Below are 18,476 nucleotides of genomic sequence, written 5' to 3' on the forward strand. Positions count from 1 at the left end.
CCCTTTACCTCTTTGTCCTCGATCCCGATTCTCATTTCCTTTCCTGCAACATCGATGTTTTTTGGGGGGTCCCCTCCCGCCCCTCCTCCCCTTTCCGAAAGGGCGCGCCCCTAGAGCTACGGCGCTGAGCGGCAATCCGGCGTAGAAGCTCCACTTCCGGGAGAAGCTGGCAGTTTGGGAGGAGGCTCACCCCTCCCTTATTCCCGGAGCAGAAGCCAGATTGGAGGAGGAGGAGGAGGAGGAGGAGGAGGATCCTGATACTTCCAAAGGAGAAGCCCAGGAAAGCCTTGCAGCTAGAGGGATGTCTGAATACTATTATGGTTCTTATTGGAAGAGGGCAGTTAAAAGGTGTGAGAAACTGGGGTTGTTGACAGGGGTGGGTGACGGGCTCATGTTTCTGAAAGCCAAAGACTCCTACTTTGTGACAAATCTGTGATGCATCAAAGATGCTGTGGAAAAATGTATTGTGGGAAATGGGGAGAGGTCTTAAAAATCCATGCAACCATCTTCTCGGGGTTCCTACTCTTGGTGTGTTTGAACCTTGTTGCAGCAAATAAAGATCAGGTCAACTGACTGCTGTTTTGCATCTTTAACTTGGCTGGATTCTCCTTCTTTTGCTGACCGGAGGGACCCCCGGGAAGTGGCACCCTGACGAGCTGGGCAGCGGAGGAAATCCGCACCCGGGGATATTTTCCTTCTCAACTCCTTCCCACCTGAGCCTCACCCCCTTACCTAAAAGCCAGCCACAACACAGGGTGACAGGATTGTGACTCCTGCCCTCAGCAAACAAAATAGCTTTCCTTTTTTTTTTTAAATAAATGTTTATTAAGGTTTTACAAATCAAAAAATTCATCATTTCAAATATATCATTACCATAAATGAAGTTCACATAGAAAACAGAAACAACAGAAAGACAAAGATATATAGCAAAAAAAAGAAAAAATAGAAAAAAGAGAAAAAAGAAAAATCCACTTTCTTAGATTTATAAAGTTCCATACCCCTCTGTCTTGACCTCCTCACATCCCCCTTTTTTGTGTTCCTCTTTATTCCAATCAAATTCAGCAAGTTCAAAACCTTATTTAAACCATGCTTAATGTTATATTCTTCTAATTATTATGTCCCAATTTTTCATTATTTTAGCCCATACCTCATCTTATATACTATGACATAATAATGTTCTGTTCATAACCCCTTGTCCTTTTTAACATTCTTCTTTTCATTCACATTTAGCCAAATCACACAAACCCTGTTACCTTCACTTCCCACATCATATTAACACTCAAACATTTTGCAGTATTTTTGTAAATAGTCCTTAAACTTTTTCCAGTCCTGTTCAATCAGTTCTTCTCCCTGATCACGGATTCTGCCAGTCATTTCAGCCATCTCCATGTAGTCAATCACTTGCGTCTGCCATTCCTCCACGGTGGGTAGATCTTGTGTCTTCCAATACTTGGCAAGAAGTATTCTTGCTGCTGTTGTTGCATACATAAAAAATGTTCTATCTTTCTTTGGCACCCGTTGGCCAACTATGCCCAAAAGGAAGGCCTCTGGTTTCTTAGGAAAGGTAAATTTAAATACCTTCTTCAGTTCATTATATATCGTTTCCCAGTAAGCCTTAACCCTTGGGCACGTCCACCAAAGGTGAAAGAATGTTCCCTCAGCTTCTTTGCATTTCCAGCTTTTGTTGTCAGGTAGGTGATAAATTTTTGCAAGCTTGACTGGGGTCATGTACCACCTGTAAATCATTTTCATAATATTCTCCTTTAAGGCAATACATGCCGTAAACTTCATACCGGTGGTCCACAACTGCTCCCAGTCAGCAAACATAATGTCATGACCTATGTCCTGCGCCCATTTAATCATCGCTGATTTGACCATTTCATCCTGTGTGTTCCATTTTAACAGCAAGTTATACATCTTTGACAAAATCTTAGTTTTTGGTTCTAACAATTCTGTTTCCAATTTTGATTTCTCCACCTGGAAGCCAATTTTTTTATCCAAATTGTAGGCCTCTCTTATTTGATAATAATGAAGCCAATCTCGCACTTTGTCTTTTAGTTTCTCAAAACTCTGCAGTTTCAATCTGTCAAAAATAGCTTTCCCCCCCCTCCGGAGCAAAGCAACCCCGGGATGCTGAGGTCCCCCTATCCTTGAAATGAAAAGGGGAGGGGCTCGGGAAACCTTCAGGGAGCAGGCGGGGAGGGGGCTGCCCAGGCCCCAGAAGCTCCTTCTCCGCTTCTACTGGTCCTCTGCAAGTGCGGCGGAGCTCTAGTCCCCCCGGCCCCCCTCAAATTCCTTCTGAGAGCCCCACATTGCACGGGGCAGGCTCACCTGCAGCGACACAAAACGCAGCTGCCCTGCCAGAGTGGAGCCAGGCTGAGGCGCACCGTGGGGACCCCAGAAATGTGTCTCTAGAGGAAATGCGCCTCCCCCCTTCTCTGGTGCTCAAGTGCTGCCGGTGGGCTTCCCAGAAGAGGCCCCTGCTTGGCCCCTGGGAGGACAGGGCCCCCCGTGGGCCTGATCCTGCAGGGCTCACCTGACGTTCAGATGCACGTGAACCCTCCTTTGTCCTTCAGGGAGAACAGGATTTCCCAAACTTAGGTCTCCAGCTGTTTTTGGAGTACAGCTCCCATCACCCCGAGCTAGCAAGACCAGTGGTCAGGGATGATGGCTTTTGTCGTCAGGCCCTCCAGGTGGCTCTGGCAAGTGAGCCCAGCTGCAAATGACAAGGGTGAGGGGGGGGGATTCCTTCCTGGTGTTACGGAAATTACAGGGGAGGGGGTTACCATCTGACATTATGCCCTGGAACGAGGAACCCCAAACGCCTCTCCCCTCAGTCGCAAAAGCACGACTCACACATCTTATAAATACAGGAAAACACGGTCTCTGCATATTATGGATGGGATTTACGGACTTTGTGTTTTATGAATGAGATTTATGAATAACTGAAGCTCACCAATCAAGAGCGCTGTGTTTTGACAGCTAGCCAATGGGGGAATCCGTAGACGGCTGAAACTGCCTCCAAACCAGCCTTTCAGCTCAGCCTTTGCATGCTTTTCTGAGCACCTTCCTGCTGCTCAAACTATGGGTATATTAAAGCCATTTTGGTTTCGATTGCCTAAAGTTACAAAGATTGTGTCTGAATGTATCCTTTCAACTTGACAGCTCAGAGAATGATACCTAAATTTGTAAATTCATATAAAATCCATACTTTAACCGATTCTTCCCATTCCAACGCCATTTTCACTCTTAAGAAAAAGTAAATTTAGGCTTCACCCTCCTCCATGACCTTGGAAGCGGATAGCCACGTAGGCAGTGAGAACAGGGCCTCCTGCCAAAATCCCCTGAGCGTGAGAGCACGTACACTTCGCCCCACCCAGGGAGTGACCAAGGGGCGACAACAGACTTCCACAGAGGCAGCTGACCAAGCCAGGTGTCGCAGGAAACCCCCTCCCCCAATCATTCAGTTTTTACAAACTTGACACACACACGCACCCACACACTACATACGCTACGCTTCTGTTATAAATTCATAGAAAATCAACCATACATCGAATCTGCACCGTTCCACTTCTTTTTACTCCATGAAGGAAGGACCACAAAATGGGGAAGGTCTGATACAGGGCAGCCATAATCCCTTCAGCATACCAGCACATCCACAGGAGCCCTGACCAGTTGGCATGGCAACCTTGATGGTCCCAGACAGAAGACCATCAAGGACACAACGGACTTGCATATGGGAGTAGATTCAACACAGACTGGAACAAAGGACAATGATCAGATCTCCCCTCTGGGGGCAGGAAACTGTCAACTCCCCTTTGTCTTCTGGAAGAGACTCGTGGGGAGGGGGAAAGAGGAACCAGCCAGGCGTCAAGATACTCAGGTTACTTCCACAACCCCTCCCTCAACCCCTCCTGTTTGTGATGTGTCAATGATGTAGTCATGATGTAGTTGTGATGTAGTTGCAGGGGTGTAGTTTGGGGGTTTAGTAGCTAATAAAAGTTGGGGTCTTCTTTTGTTCGGGACTTCCATTTTGCTTCATCTTCTTGTGGGTGGGAGTCCTGTCGCGACAGTTTCCAATAAAGGCCAAGCCTACAGGCTGCTGTTTTGCTCCAAATTGTCCTAGTTGGTGTCTTTTTTGTCTAAGGGAGCCCTCGGATTCCTCCGTTAACACAGGTGTTCTGAAAGCCCAGCTCAGGAGAAGCCCTGAGGGCAAGGATGTAATTTGATTATGAATTGATTTTAGAATGTATTTCAATTAATTGATTGTGATTTTATGTATACTGTGTTACTTTTACTGTTGTTAGCCGCTCTGAGCCCGGCTTTGGCTGGGGAGGGTGGGATATTTATTTATTTATTTATTTATTTTATTATTATTATTATTATTATTATTAGAGTGGCACCTCGGGTTACAGACGCTTCAGGTTACAGACTCTGCTAACCCAGAAATAGTACCTCGGGGTAAGAACTATGCTTCAGGATGAGAACAGAAATCGTGTGGTGGTGGCACAGCAGCAGCGGGAGGTCCCATTAGCTAAAGTGGTACCTCAGGTTGAGAACAGTTTCAGGTTAAGAACAGAACTCCGGAATGAATTAAGTTCTTAACCCGAGGTACTACTGTATTGTGTCAATAGTTTTCTTGTTCTTTAGGTGATGGGTACTGGAGAGGTGTCCAGAGATGTATCTGATAGAGTGACCAACTGTTGCACTTGTGTAACCTGTCAGGGAACTGACATCAAAGATCAACGGAGAGGGAAGTCGCTCCGAGGATGCAGGGGAGGGAACCAGCAAGGAGAGAGGGAGAGCTTCCGCTGGGGAAGGAAACCAAGGTGACACCAGGAAGAAAGGGGAGGCTGAGAGTACTTCGGAGGGAAGGCTCCGAGACTCTGCCAGTGAGACCAGTGGGGAGAGCGCAGGACCTCCGCTTGGCACGCCTACTCTGCGCAGAAGGCTTCCGCGCAGAGAAGCTAGGCGGAGATTGGCGGTCAAGGAATTTTTATGTTGGAAGAAGTTCAGGAAACGCCCACTGACGGATTCTGGCAGTGATTAAGACAGTCGCGTTTGCAAGGCGCTGTCAAACCAGGGAAAGTTTGAGCTATATAACCTGCTTGGAGCAGTTTGGAGTTTTACGCATGAGCAACACCATTTCCCATTACATAACCCTTTGATACACATTAGTGAAGATGCTACTTGAAAAGTATTCTGGGTGAAGGGGGGAAGTTTTAAAAGTCGATGTAAATTGTCCAGGGTTGCTCAAACAAAGAGAGATGCAAGGAGCTCCAAAAGGACCTCTCCAAATGGGGTGAATGGGCAGAAAATACAGCATCATAAAGTGATGCAAAAAAACCTACACCCATTAATATAATGTATAGGCTCATGGGTCTGAACTGGATTTCTCTGTGTGCTCTAGGAGACCAGGGGAGAGGGGAGCTGGTCGCAGACGGAGGGGGAGTCTCCCTGGATGCTTCAGTAGCCGGGCTCTTCTGGGTCTCCTAGCCCCTCCTCTCCTCCCTCTGAGCCTGAACTGCTCTCTGTCCCAGTCTCTTCCTGCTCACCAAACCCTGTTTCCTCCTCAGCTTGCAACACCTCCCCTCCCGTTCTGCTCCATTTTCTCCCTCTATCTGCTGATCGCCATCCCACCACCAGTCCCCAGGATCTGAGCCTTCTTCCTTGTGGGTCCCCCAGACTGGTGTCTCCCCCGCCCCTGAACCCAGCCAGTCCATGACAGCAAAAGCAGCAGCAACAGTAAAATCAGTAGGATAGTAATAAGGACTGTGGTCCTCTGGCAGGAAGACTCCCTAGCAGCATGATTGACTAACAACCTCTGGTATTATGGAAAAATATTATCCTCCCCAAACCCCAGAATAAGCAGTAGCTCTGGGGTTCCCCTATGTGGTTCATGAGTGAAGATGGGCCCTCCAGGAGACATTCCTGGTACCTGCAACCCATCGTTCCCCCTCTTGCAGTTAGGCTTCGGGGGCGGGAGGAGGAATCTCTCATTAAATTTTAAGTTTTCTTCAGAACGTGCAGGGGGCAGGGTTGAAGTTCTGTTGAATAAGTAATGTTTGGAGATCATGCAGTGGTGGGGGAGACAGAGTTTGGTGTAAAAACCACTCTGACACACAAATACCCATCTTGAATGCTTGAGTACAGTAACTCCAGAGCCTTAGCCAAGCATCGGTGGGGTAGGGGCCACATGTAGAGCAAGTCCCACACTGATGTCAAAAACACACACAGAAGCAGCGGGACGTCTATAGTAATAGTTTACTGAGATTTCAAAGCATACGGTTCTCACTGGGTCCCCAGTGAGGCACAAAACTTAGCTCCTGAGAGCAGATCCAGTTTCAGCAGTAAAAAAATACAGCACACAGGATATCTAAGTCAGGCACACACACCGGCAGAAGGGAGCAAGCGAGTAAAGAGGCTGGAAGGACACAGGGCAATGGAGGTGTGTTTTTCACTTCCCGTCGTTTTGGAAGGAGGTCAGCAACTCGGCATCTGCAGGGGCTTCACGAAGAAAAGCTTTCTGCCGCTGCTTGCAGGCACATCCCAGAAACACACACTGCGATTGACAGTGTATTGCCATATCAGTTGTTCTTCGAAGGTTATCGAGATGTGGTCTAGAAACCAGTATTGGACCAGATATCAATATAGAGCCCAGCCCTAATCCTCACTCACCACCAGCAAACCAGATTCATCCTCTCTATCAAAAGGTACTTTACCTCTTGGATTATACTCACATTGTTAGACATTGCCTTCAATATTTCATTGCTGTTCAGTTTTACATATAAACACAAGAATTTCAAATACACATCGCGTGTTTAAGACTGATTTCGTGCTGAGTTCATTGCTGTGAAGAAAGAGTGGACACTGAAAGGAAAACGTCCCACTCTCCATACATCTAAATGGGTTCTTCCATGGGAAAGTCCCTGGATGTTCCTTAAACACTCCATTGTAAATAAAGCACTTTTTGCAATCTTTTCATTTAAACTGCTTCTCAAACTCCAGAATAAGCAGGTTGCCCCATGGGGTTCATGAGTGAAGATGGGCCCACCAGGAGACTTCCCTGGTACCTGCAGCCCCACATTCCCCGTCTTGAACTTAGGCTTTGGGGGGAAATCTCCCATTGAATTTCAGTATTTCAAGATGAGGTTCTGTTGAAGAAGAAGTGTTTGGAGATCATGTAGTGGTAGGGGTGACAGAGTTTGGTGCAAAAACCATCTTGTGTGCTTGAGTACAGCAACTCCAGGGCATGAGCTAAGTAGCAGCAGGGGAGGGGCCACGTGTAGAGCAAGTGCCACACTGAGGTCAAAAAGACACACACAGGCAGCAGGACTTCTTCAGTAATAGTTTACTGAGCTTTCAAAGGCTACAGTTATGACTGGGACCACAGTGAGGCACAAAACTTAGCTCCTGAGAACAAATCATTCATATGGTTGCTCCCCTGTGTGAGTCAGTTGATGCACGCTGAGGTGTCGACTCTGACTGAATTTCCTTCCGCACTCCATGCAATTAAATGGTTTTTCCCCTGTGTGAGTCCGTTGATGTGTTCTAAGGGTTCCATTATCACTAAAGCTCTTTCCGCACTCCATACATTTACATGGTTTCTCCCCTGTGTGAGTCCGTTGATGTCTTCTAAGGTTGCCATTATCACGAAAGCTCTTTCCGCACTCCATACATTCATATGGTTTCTCCCCCGTGTGTGTCCGTTGATGTATTCTAAGGCTTCCTTGGAAACTGAAGCTCTTTCCGCACTCCATACATTTACATGGTTTCTCCCCTGTGTGAGTCCGTTGATGTGTTCTAAGGCTTCCATTGCAACTGAAGCTCTTTCCGCACTCCATACATTCATATGGTTTCTCCCCTGTGTGAGTCCGTTGATGTATTCTAAGGCTTCCTTTGAAACTGAAGCTCTTTCCGCACTCCATACATTCATATGGTTTCTCCCCTGTGTGAGTCCGTTGATGTATATTTAAGTTTCCACTATTACTGAAGCTCTTTCCACAATGCATACATTTATATGGTTTCTCCCCTGTGTGAGTCCGTTGATGTATTCTAAGGCTTCCTTTGAAACTGAAGCTCTTTCCGCACTCCATACATTCATATGGTTTCTCCCCTGTGTGAGTCCGTTGATGTATATTTAAGTTTCCACTATTACTGAAGCTCTTTCCACAATGCATACATTTATATGGTTTCTCCCCTGTGTGAGTCCGTTGATGTGTTCTAAGGGTTCCATTATCACTAAAGCTCTTTCCGCACTCCATGCATTTAAAAGGTTTTTCACCCGTGTGAGTCAGTTGATGCATATTTAGTTGTCCACTCTGACTGAATTTTCTTCCGCACTCCATGCATTTAAATGGTTTTTCCCCTGTGTGAGTCCGTTGATGTGTTCTAAGGGTTCCATTATTACGAAAGCTCTTTCCACACTCTATACATTCATATGGTTTCTCCCCTGTGTGAGTCCACTGATGTGTTCTAAGGGTTCCATTATTACGAAAGCTCTTTCCGCACTCCATACATTCATATGGTTTCTCTCCTGTGTGAGTCCGTTGATGTGTTCTAAGGGTTCTATTATCACGAAAGCTCTTTCCGCATTCCATACATTCATATGGTTTCTCCCCTGTGTGAGTCCGTTGATGTGTTCTAAAGGTTCTATTATCACGAAAGCTCTTTCCGCACTCCATACATTCATATGGTTTCTCCCCCGTGTGAGTCCGTTGATGTATTCTAAGGCTTCCATTGCAACTGAAGCTCTTTCCGCACTCCATACATTCATATGGCTTCTCCCCTGTGTGAGTCCATTGATGTGTTCTAAGGGTTATATTATCACGAAAGCTCTTTCCGCACTCCATACATTCATATGGTTTCTCCCCTGTGTGAGTCCACTGATGTGTTCTAAGGGTTCCATTATTACGAAAGCTCTTTCCGCACTCCATACATTCATATGGTTTCTCCCCTGTGTGTGTCCGTTGATGTGTTCTAAGTTTTCCATTATCACTAAATCTCTTTCCGCACTCAATGCATTTAAATGGTTTCTCCCCTGTGTGTGTCCGTTGATGTGTTCTAAGGTTTCCATTATCACTAAATCTCTTTCCGCACTCCATGCATTTAAATGGTTTTTCCCCTGTGTGAGTCCGTTGATGTCGTCTAAGGTTTCCATTATCACTAAATCTCTTTCCACACTCCATACATTCATATGGTTTCTCCCGTGTGTGAGTCCGTTGATGTCGTCTAAGGATTGCATTGAAACTGAAGCTCTTTCCGCACTCCATACATTTATATGATTTCTCCCCTGTGTGAGTCTCTTGATGTCCTCTAAGGGTTCCATTATCACGAAAGGACTTTCCACACTCCATACATTCATATGGTTTCTCCCCTGTGTGAGTCCGTTGATGTCTTCTAAGTTTTCCATTATCTCTAAAGCTCTTTTCACACTCCATACATTTAAAAGGTTTCTCCCCTGTGTGAGTCAGTTGATGCATATTTAGGTTTCCACTCTGACTGAATTGCCTTCCGCACTCCATGCACTTAAATGGTTTCTCCCCTGTGTGAGTCCGTTGATGTATATTGAGGTGTCCACTCTGACTGAAGTTCTTCCCGCACTCCTTGCATTTGAATCCTTTCTTGCCCATGTGAGTCGGCTGATGTGTTCTATCAGTGAAAGTCTTTCCACACTCCATACCTTTAAATGGTTTCGCCACTTTTGGGGTTTGTTTATGTGAGCTATGTGTGCTCATTCAATGAAGCATGTTCCACATTTCACACATTTTAAGGTCTATATCTAATGAAACCAAAGGTGCCCTTTCCCCTGGAAGTCTGTCTCTCTTCTCCATGACCCTCCTCAGCGTGGGAGGAAAGGAAATCCTGTTTGGGTTTCAAGGAAGAGAACAAAGGAAAAGAGAGCATATCAGATGCCATTAGCACCACCTCATATTTCAACATATCCTATATTTCCCCTGCATCCTACCCAGGTTCCAAATTTTGGGGAAATGAAGATGCAATGATGTCAAATGATAGTAATGCATCAGCAACCTTTCATTATCCTCAATCATCATTAATAAAGCAGCATGATCTTGGAAAACAGCCTTTTCACATCAATTGTTTTCTCACAGGAAATGCAGCTACTCTCTCTCCATGAAAAGGCCCTCTCTGTCTCTGGTTCATCTTTCCTTTGGACATTTCCCATCATCGGCATCATAATCCTCCATCCACTCCTGTTTCCACCTCTAGATCTTCATGAATCACCTGCACAGTCCCAATGGCCTCAGGAAGTCCATGTGGACCATTATATGAGACCATTATATGAGACCCAGGTCTACATCTTTTCCAGGGACTGTGGTCTGGGTCAGTCGGAGAACTAGTGACAAGGCTTGGTGCTTGGGGTCAGCTGAATGGGTGCTCAGGGAAGCTCCTGTTCTTGGAGATGGACCTCCGTCTAGATGCCTCACATTGCATGGAGAGAGCAGGAGCAGCAGAAGGAAAGCAGCTGGCGCATGGGAATCCCAGACGGAAACACCCACCTCAATTGTTCTTTATAATAATGATGTGCTGCCTGATCTCTTGCACTGTCTTCTGACACAGGACTATCCTAATCTGGCACTGAAAAGCTGGATATTAAAGGCAAATGGATAACTTTACTTAGTGGAAACTTCATCCTTGAATATGTAGTACTGATTCATTACCAACCTGAAGTTGTGCTATTTCTTGAGATATGAATTTATTCCTGATCTGAGCGTTTTTTCCTACTCTGCTAACTAGATGTCAGTCTAGGAGATCATTATGAAGGAGCAAGATCTGAGACCTAGAGCCCTAAACAGCCTCGGCCCTGTAGACCTGAAGGAGTGTCTCCAGCCCCATCCTTCCCTCTGAACACTGAGGTCGTCCTCTGAGGGTCTTCTGCTGGTTCCCTCCCTTCAGAGGTCAAGGAAATGAACAACTACCTGACATTTAGAAGATAGTTGAAGGGAGACCTGTATTAGGAGGTGCAAGAGATCAGGCAGGTCACAAAATGTTTTGGGTGGAGAAAATCACAGGGTTGCTGTAAACAATAATCCCACCCACACACTCTCATTCACATACAGTCTGTAAATTTGGGAAGGTCACACACCTCACCTGTGCTAATACTGGCAGTCTTTGGCCTGCATAGGCACACCCGGTGTGTAGAGCCTCCAGCCCCAAGCACTGTCTATCATGAAAATGGGTCCTTTGACTGGGAAGTATCTCAGCTTGTCAGTCACTCTGACATTGCCTATAAAAAGTAAGAGGAACAGAAATGCCTTTAAGGCGATATGATTTTTGAATGCCTTGTGTGCTTTAACGTTACCATACCACAAGTATGCATGCCACCCAAATACATTGTCATACCCTTCCAAATCTAGAATATCCGTGTTCTCAAGAAGTAGCCATTCTTTCAGCCAGCAAAAAGCTGCTGCTTCATAGTACAACTTAAAGTCCGGCAGGGCAAATCCCCCTCTATCTTTTGTGTCCGTAAGTATCTTAAATTTTATTCTGGGCTTTTTGCCCTGCCAGACAAATCTAGAGATATCTCTTTGCCACCTCTTGAAACAGTCCAACTTGTCTATGATCTGCAACAATTGAAACAAAAACAACATTCTCTTTTTTTTTTTTTAATAATATTTTTATTAAACAATTTTATATTCATACAAACCAAACATATATAAACATATATAAACAAACAAAAGACAAAAACAAAACAAAAAAACAAGTACCATTTCATGTCCTAATTTCTTAAACCTTTCTTCTTCGACTTCCTCATGCCTCCCGTTTCTGTATTCCAAATTCTAATCAATTGTTCAGCAAATCTTCCCTTATTTTAATAAAAATTCAGGCTAATCTTCCTTATTCTCCTTGTCTTAACCATTACTAATAGTAACCATTTACTTTCCAATCCAACATCATTCTAACTCTCATTAATTTTGTAGTATTTCTTTAAATAGTCCTTAAACTTTTTCCAATCTTCTTGCGCTGCTTCTCTTCCCTGGTTTCGGATTCTGCTCGTCATTTCTGCCAAGCCCATGTAGTCTATCACCTTCATCTGCCATTCTTCCAGTGTGGGTAGATCTTGCGTCTTCCAGTACTTCGCAATGAGTATTCTAGCTGCTGTTGTAGCATACATAAAGAAAGTTGTATCTGTCTTTAACACCCCTTGGCCGACAATACCCAAGAGAAAGGCCTCTGGTTTCTTGGTGAAAGTATATTTAAATACCTTTTTAAGTTCATTATAGATCATTTCCCAGAATGCCTTAATCTTCGGGCACGTCCACCAAAGGTGAAAGAATGTACCTTCCTTTTCTTTACATTTCCAACATTTATTGTCAGGCAAATGGTAAATCTTTGCAAGCTTGACTGGGGTTATGTACCACCTATAGATCATTTTCATAATATTTTCTCTTAAGGCATTACATGCCGTAAATTTCATCCCGGTGGTCCACAACTTTTCCCAGTCAGCAAACATGATGTTATGACCAATGTCCTGAGCCCATTTAATCATACTTGATTTAACCGTTTCATCCTGTGTATTCCATTTCAGCAGCAAATTATACATTTTTGACAAATTTCTAGTACTGGGTTCTAACAGTTCTGTCTCCAATTTTGATTTTTCCACCTGGAAGCCAATTTTACTGTCCATTTTAAACACTTCATTTATTTGATGATAATGCAACCAATCTCTCACCTTCCCTTTTAATTTCTCAAAACTCTGCAATCTCCATTTGTCCCCTTCCTTTTCCAGGATTTCCCAGTATCTTGGCCACTTTGACTCCATATTAGACTTTTTAACAGCCTTTGCTTCCATTGGCGATAGCCACCTTGGAGTTTTGTTTTCCAGCAAGTCTTTATATCTGACCCAGACATTTAATAGTGCTTTTCTGACAATATGGTTTTTAAAACTTTTATGTGCTTTAACCTTGTCATACCACAGATATGCATGCCACCCAAAAATATTGTTAAAACCTTCCAAATCCAAAATGTCTGTGTTTTCAAGAAGCAGCCATTCTTTCAGCCAGCAGAAAGCTGCCGCTTCATAGTACAGTTTGAAGTCTGGCAGGGCAAACCCCCCTCTTTCCTTTGAATCCTTCCTTTGGAGTGGTTTCAACAAATATGGACAAAGCACAAAGACGGGTAGTAACAAAAGATGGAAGACTACCAAAGACCTTTTTTGAAATGACTGACAATATGGATTTGATAGACATCTGGAGAACAAAACACCCATTAGAAAGAGAGGGAACCTTCTTTTCTGAAGCCAAAATGACATGGACAAGGATCGACCAAATTTGGGTGACTAGCAGTATGGCGCAGAACATAAAGAGAGTGGAAATCTGCCCAAAAACTTTCTCCGACCATAATGCAGTAAAGATGGTGATGAGGCAAACAACAACTGGCTCCTTCAGATGGAGAATGAATGACACCTTACTTAGAGATGAGGAGATTTGCAAGAAGGCCCAAAAAACTTTGAAAGACTATTTTGAAATTAATCTAAGGACTAAAGTAGAAAAAAGAATAGTATGGGACGCAAGCAAAGCCGTGATGAGAGGGTTTCTGATACAACAAAATACATTAAAGAAAAGAAAACAAAATGAGAGGAAGGAAAAAATTCTGGAAAAGATAAAAGAAGGGGAAAAGAAACTAAGATTGAAGCCAAAATCACAAGAGATTTTAAGAGAAATCAAATTTTATCAAACACAATATATGGAACTGACGAATCAAGAATTAGAGTGGAAAATTAAGCAAATGAGACAAAAGACTTTTGAATCTGCTGACAAATGTGGCAAGCTATTGGCTTGGCAAATAAAGAAGAGACAAAAACTCAACACGGTAACAAACATAGAAGTGGAAGGAAAGAATATAAGTAACCCAGCTGAAATCAGGAACTGTTTTCAGAACTACTTTAGACAACTTTACACACAAGGGCCGCAAAAAGAAACAGATATACAACAATTCCTCGAGAAAAATGGGCTGAAAAAGATTTCGCAGGAAAGTAAGACAATTTTGAACCAGGAGATATCAGCACAGGAAATAGAAGATGCCATTCAAAACATGACGTTGGGCAAATCACCTGGACCGGATGGACTGACTTCCAAATATTACAAAGTTTTGAAGGAAGGGCTTATACAACCTTTGAAGGAAGTCTGCAACGAGATTATGGAGGGGAGGAAGGCACCCGATACGTGGAGAGAGGCCTATATTACACTTATACCAAAGACAGAGACTGAAAAGACCCAACTTAAGAACTACCGACCCATCTCGTTACTAAATGTGGATTACAAAATCTTTGCTGATGTTTTAGCAAAGAGACTGAAAAGAGTTTTGATGGAGGAGATTCATGGGGACCAAGCGGGCTTTCTCCCGAAAAGGCATTTGTCGGACAATGTAAGGAATATAATTGACATTTTGGAGAAGTTGGAAGTGAACATAAATACTAAGGCTGTTCTGATATTTGTGGACGCCGAGAAAGCCTTTGACAACATTTCTTGGAGCTTTATGTTGAAGAACCTCCGGGGGATGGGGGTAGGCCAAGGGTTTGAGAATGGTATAGGTGCAATTTATTCTGAACAGAAAGCAAAATTAATTGTAAATAATGTGGTTACAGAAGAGTTCAAGATTGAAAAAGGGACACGACAGGGGTGCCCTATCTCCCCATTACTTTTTATATCGGTCCTGGAGGTTTTGCTTAATATGATCAGGAGGGACCAGTTGGTTAAAGGGATTCAGGTCGGAGCTAAACAATACAAACTGAGAGCATTTGCAGATGACCTAGTACTTACATTGCAAGAGCCAGAAGCTAGTACGAAAAGAGTTTTGGAAATAATCCAAGAGTTTGGTCAATTGGCGGGTTTTAAATTGAATAAGTCAAAAACAAAGGTATTGGAGAAAAATCTAACACAGGTTGAAAAAGAAAGGTTTCAGAATGAGACAGGGTTGACTGTGGTTAAAAAAGTGAAATACTTGGGTATAAACATGACAGCCAAGAATGTGAATTTATTTAAAGACAATTATGAAAAAACTTGGACAGAAGTGAAAAAAGATCTAGAGATATGGTCAAACTTGAAGCTTTCCTTGTTAGGTCGAATTGCAGTTATAAAAATGAATGTATTGCCAAGAATGTTGTTTTTGTTTCAAGCATTGCAAATAATGGATAAAATGGACTGTTTCAAGAAGTGGCAAAAAGACATATCTAAATTTGTCTGGCAGGGCAAAAAGCCCAGAATTAAATTTAAGATATTAAGGGAACAAAAACAACATTCTCGACAATACATTCATCTTAATAACTGCAATTCGGCCCAGTAAGGAAAGCTTCAAATTTGACCAAATTTCAAGATCTTTTTTCACTTCTGACCAACACGTCTCATAATTATCTTTAAACAAGTTAACATTTTTAGAAGTCATATTCACCCCCAGGTATTTTACTTTCTTTACCAATAAAAAATCTGTCTCCTTCTGAAACTTCTCTTTCTCAATTGGCGCTAATTTCCCCCCCAAAACCTTAGTTTTTAACTTATTCAGTTTAAAGCCTGCTACCTGACCAAATTCCTGGATCAATTCCAGGGCCCTTTTAGTGCTAGAAACTGGCTCCTGCAATGTCAGAACTAGGTCATCTGCAAAAGCTTTAAGTTTATATTGTTTATCTCCGACCTGGATACCTTGGATCTGTTGGTCCCTTCTAATCATATTCAGCAAAACCTCCAGGACCGAAATAAAAAGCAATGGGGAAATTGGGCAGCCTTGTCGTGTCCCTTTCTCAATTTTAACCTCTTCTGTCACCACATTATTAACTATTAATTTAGCCTTTTGTTCTGAATAAATCGCACCTATACCGTTTTCAAATTTCCCCCCCACTCCCATCCCCTGAAGATTCTCCTTCATAAAACTCCAAGAAATGTTGTCAAAAGCTTTCTCTGCATCTTTAAGCATTATTTAATGTCTGGATTAAATATAAAGATCTATTGGAGAATAAAACTCCAAGGTGGTTATCGCCTATGGAAGCAAAGGCCCTGAAAAGACTTAACATGGAGACTAACTGGCCAAAATATTGGGAAATTTTGGAGCAGGAGGGTGATAAATTGAAACTGCAGAGTTATGAGAAACTTAAAGATAAGGTGCGAGATTGGTTACATTACTTTCAAGTAAGAGAGGCCTATAACTTGGATAAAAAAATTGGCTTCCAGGTGGAAAAATCAAAATTAGAAACAGAACTGTTAGAACCCAATGCTAAGATACTGTCAAGAATGTATAACTTGCTGTTGAAATGGAATACTGAGGATGAAACGGTAAAATCTGCTATGATAAAATGGGCACAAGATGTCGGACATAATATTATGTTTGCTGACTGGGAACAGTTATGGACCACTGGAATTAAATTTACGGCATGTAATGCCTTAAGAGAGAAGATTATGAAAATGATGTACAGGTGGTACATGACCCCAGTCAAGCTTGCAAGAATTTATCATTTGCCCGATAATAAATGTTGGAAATGTAAAGAAACTGAAGGTACATTTTTTCACCTTTGGTGGACATGCCCAAGGATCAAGGCCTTCTGGGAGATGATTTATAATGAAATGAAAAAGGTATTTAAGTATACATTCCTGAAGAAACCAGAGGCCTTTCTCCTGGGCATGGTCGGCCAATTGGTGTCAAAGAGGGATAGGACTTTCTTTATGTACACTACAGCAGCAGCAAGAATACTTATTGCAAAGCATTGGAAGACACAAGATCTACCCACCTTGGAAGAATGGCAGATGCAAGTAATGGACTACATGGAAATGGCAGAAATGACCGGCAGAATACGAGATCAAGGAGAAGAGCGGGTGGAGGAGGAGGATTGGAAGAAGTTTAAAACCTACTTACAAAAACACTGTCAAATCTTTGAATGCTGATGACATTGAAATGAAATGAAGGGGTTCTAGTAAATAAGGGAAACAAGAGTATGAAAGAAGGGATAGACATTGGATGAAAATCGGGAAAGTATAATACGTGAGGGAAATCACTTAAGGATAAAACTAATAAGAATGAATTTGCTGATCAATTTTAAAGTGGAATACAAGAAAGGGAGGCGGGTGGAAGTCAGGAAAATAAGGCAATGAATGGTAAGAATCTGAAAAGAGGTTCTTCTCTTTTTTCTTTTCTTTTTTCTGTGCTAAATGTTTTAATATCTTTTTCCTTTTTTCTGGTTTGCTATATCTTTTTTCTTTTTCTTTTTCTATTTGTTGTGTTTTAATTGTTGGTATTTGTTGGTGTTTTAATATGTATTGTTTTTATTTTGTATTGTTTTTTGTAAAACTTAATAAAATATTATTTAAAAAAAAAAGAAATGCCTTCTATATCAATCCTGAGATCAGTTAAATAGGTTCTGCACCCCTGTTTCTGATGACAAGTGTACATTTTCCTCATCCTCAATAAACCATGCAGTGGAAAAGACACTTGAAGATAAAAGCCTGAGAGAGAGGAAAAGGTTTCTGGCTGCTTCCCGGGTGGGATTGCGGAAACAAAGAGCCGCTTCTGAGAAGGCCCCCCCCTCTTCCTCTTCCCTCTCCTCTCCAGGGTGAACAATGGTTTGACTGGGCAGATTCGCTGTGTCTGGACAGGGCAGGAGCTTATGGGGTGGGAAGAGGATGGAGCTTGCAGGAAGGAAGGGGTGGGGGGACAGGACCCCCCACTTTCCACGGATCCTTTTCTGGTTGCCTTGAAGGGGGGGGGTCGATTCTTGGGTGGGAGGGAGAAGCCAAGGCGGCCCCTCTGGAGATTCCTCGTGGGCGCACGATGGAGATGTCTCCCCAAAGACTGGTCTCCCCCCCCAACCCCGCCAATGCTTCGCTTCCTTACCCCAGGGATGCTCCCCTCCCTCCTCCCCCCGGCTCCCCCACCCTTGGCCCCCTCCCTCTCTCCCGGAGTCTCCCCTGCACCCAGAGGCCTCCTTGGCGCGGCTCACCCCTCGCCATGCGCGACCCATCTCTCCATCCGGAGGGGCCCCCCAAGACGAGATGGGGAGGGACGGGGGGGGTCTCTAGGCGTCTTTCGTGCCCGTTAACCCTTTCATGGTCTGCCTCTCTCCGCGCGGAGCGCACAGGGCCCCAGGGATGCCTGCGCGGGGGAAACGGGGCCAGGGAGTCCTCGTGGGACCCCGTGGGTGGGCGCCCCATGTCCACCCCTGCCGAGGAAAGCCCCCTTCGCAGCACACGTTCAGGGATCCAGGCCCTGCCGGGGGGGGGCCCACGGAAGGCGCTTTGGGGAGCTGGCGCGGAGTCCCTCTCCGGGTCCTTCTCTCCCCTCTCCCCCCCGCCGCGACCCCTTTACCTCTTTGTCCTCGCTCCCGATTCTCATTTCCTTTCCTGCCACATCGATGTTTTTTGGGGGGGTCCCCTCCCGCCCCTCCTCCCCTTTCCGAAAGGGCGCGCCCCTAGAGCTATGGCGCTGAGCGGCAATCCGGCGTAGAAGCTCCACTTCCACGAGAAGCTGGCAGT

The 18,476-nt window shown here is 44.0% G+C and overlaps 2 protein-coding genes and 1 pseudogene across 2 annotated transcripts in view; all 3 read right to left on the reverse strand.

Moving 5' to 3' along the window:
- The window catches only part of LOC128421947 (oocyte zinc finger protein XlCOF6-like), a 41,569-nt pseudogene extending 41,384 nt beyond the window's left edge, over positions 1-185 (reverse strand).
- Positions 1-18,476, reverse strand: part of LOC128421997 (zinc finger protein ZFP2-like) — a 54,131-nt gene that overhangs the window by 21,292 nt on the left and 14,363 nt on the right. The window lies entirely within an intron of this gene.
- On the reverse strand, positions 7,335-18,383 carry LOC128421949 (oocyte zinc finger protein XlCOF6-like). Its single transcript, XM_053405327.1, has 3 exons — positions 18,310-18,383; positions 11,113-11,248; positions 7,335-9,864 (listed from the first exon to the last, which is right to left on the reverse strand). The coding sequence occupies exon 3, from the start codon at positions 9,735-9,737 to the stop codon at positions 7,425-7,427; it is 2,313 nt and encodes a 770-aa protein (XP_053261302.1). The 5' UTR covers positions 9,738-9,864; positions 11,113-11,248; positions 18,310-18,383; the 3' UTR covers positions 7,335-7,424.

Source organism: Podarcis raffonei, chromosome 10 (genome assembly GCF_027172205.1).
Source record: "Podarcis raffonei isolate rPodRaf1 chromosome 10, rPodRaf1.pri, whole genome shotgun sequence".
Lineage (NCBI taxonomy): Eukaryota > Metazoa > Chordata > Lepidosauria > Squamata > Lacertidae > Podarcis > Podarcis raffonei.

Bases quoted from the DNA above. Each gene is read 5' to 3' on its own strand.
- LOC128421949 (XM_053405327.1), bottom strand. From the start codon at position 9,737: ATGAGCACACATAGCTCACATAAACAAACCCCAAAAGTGGCGAAACCA.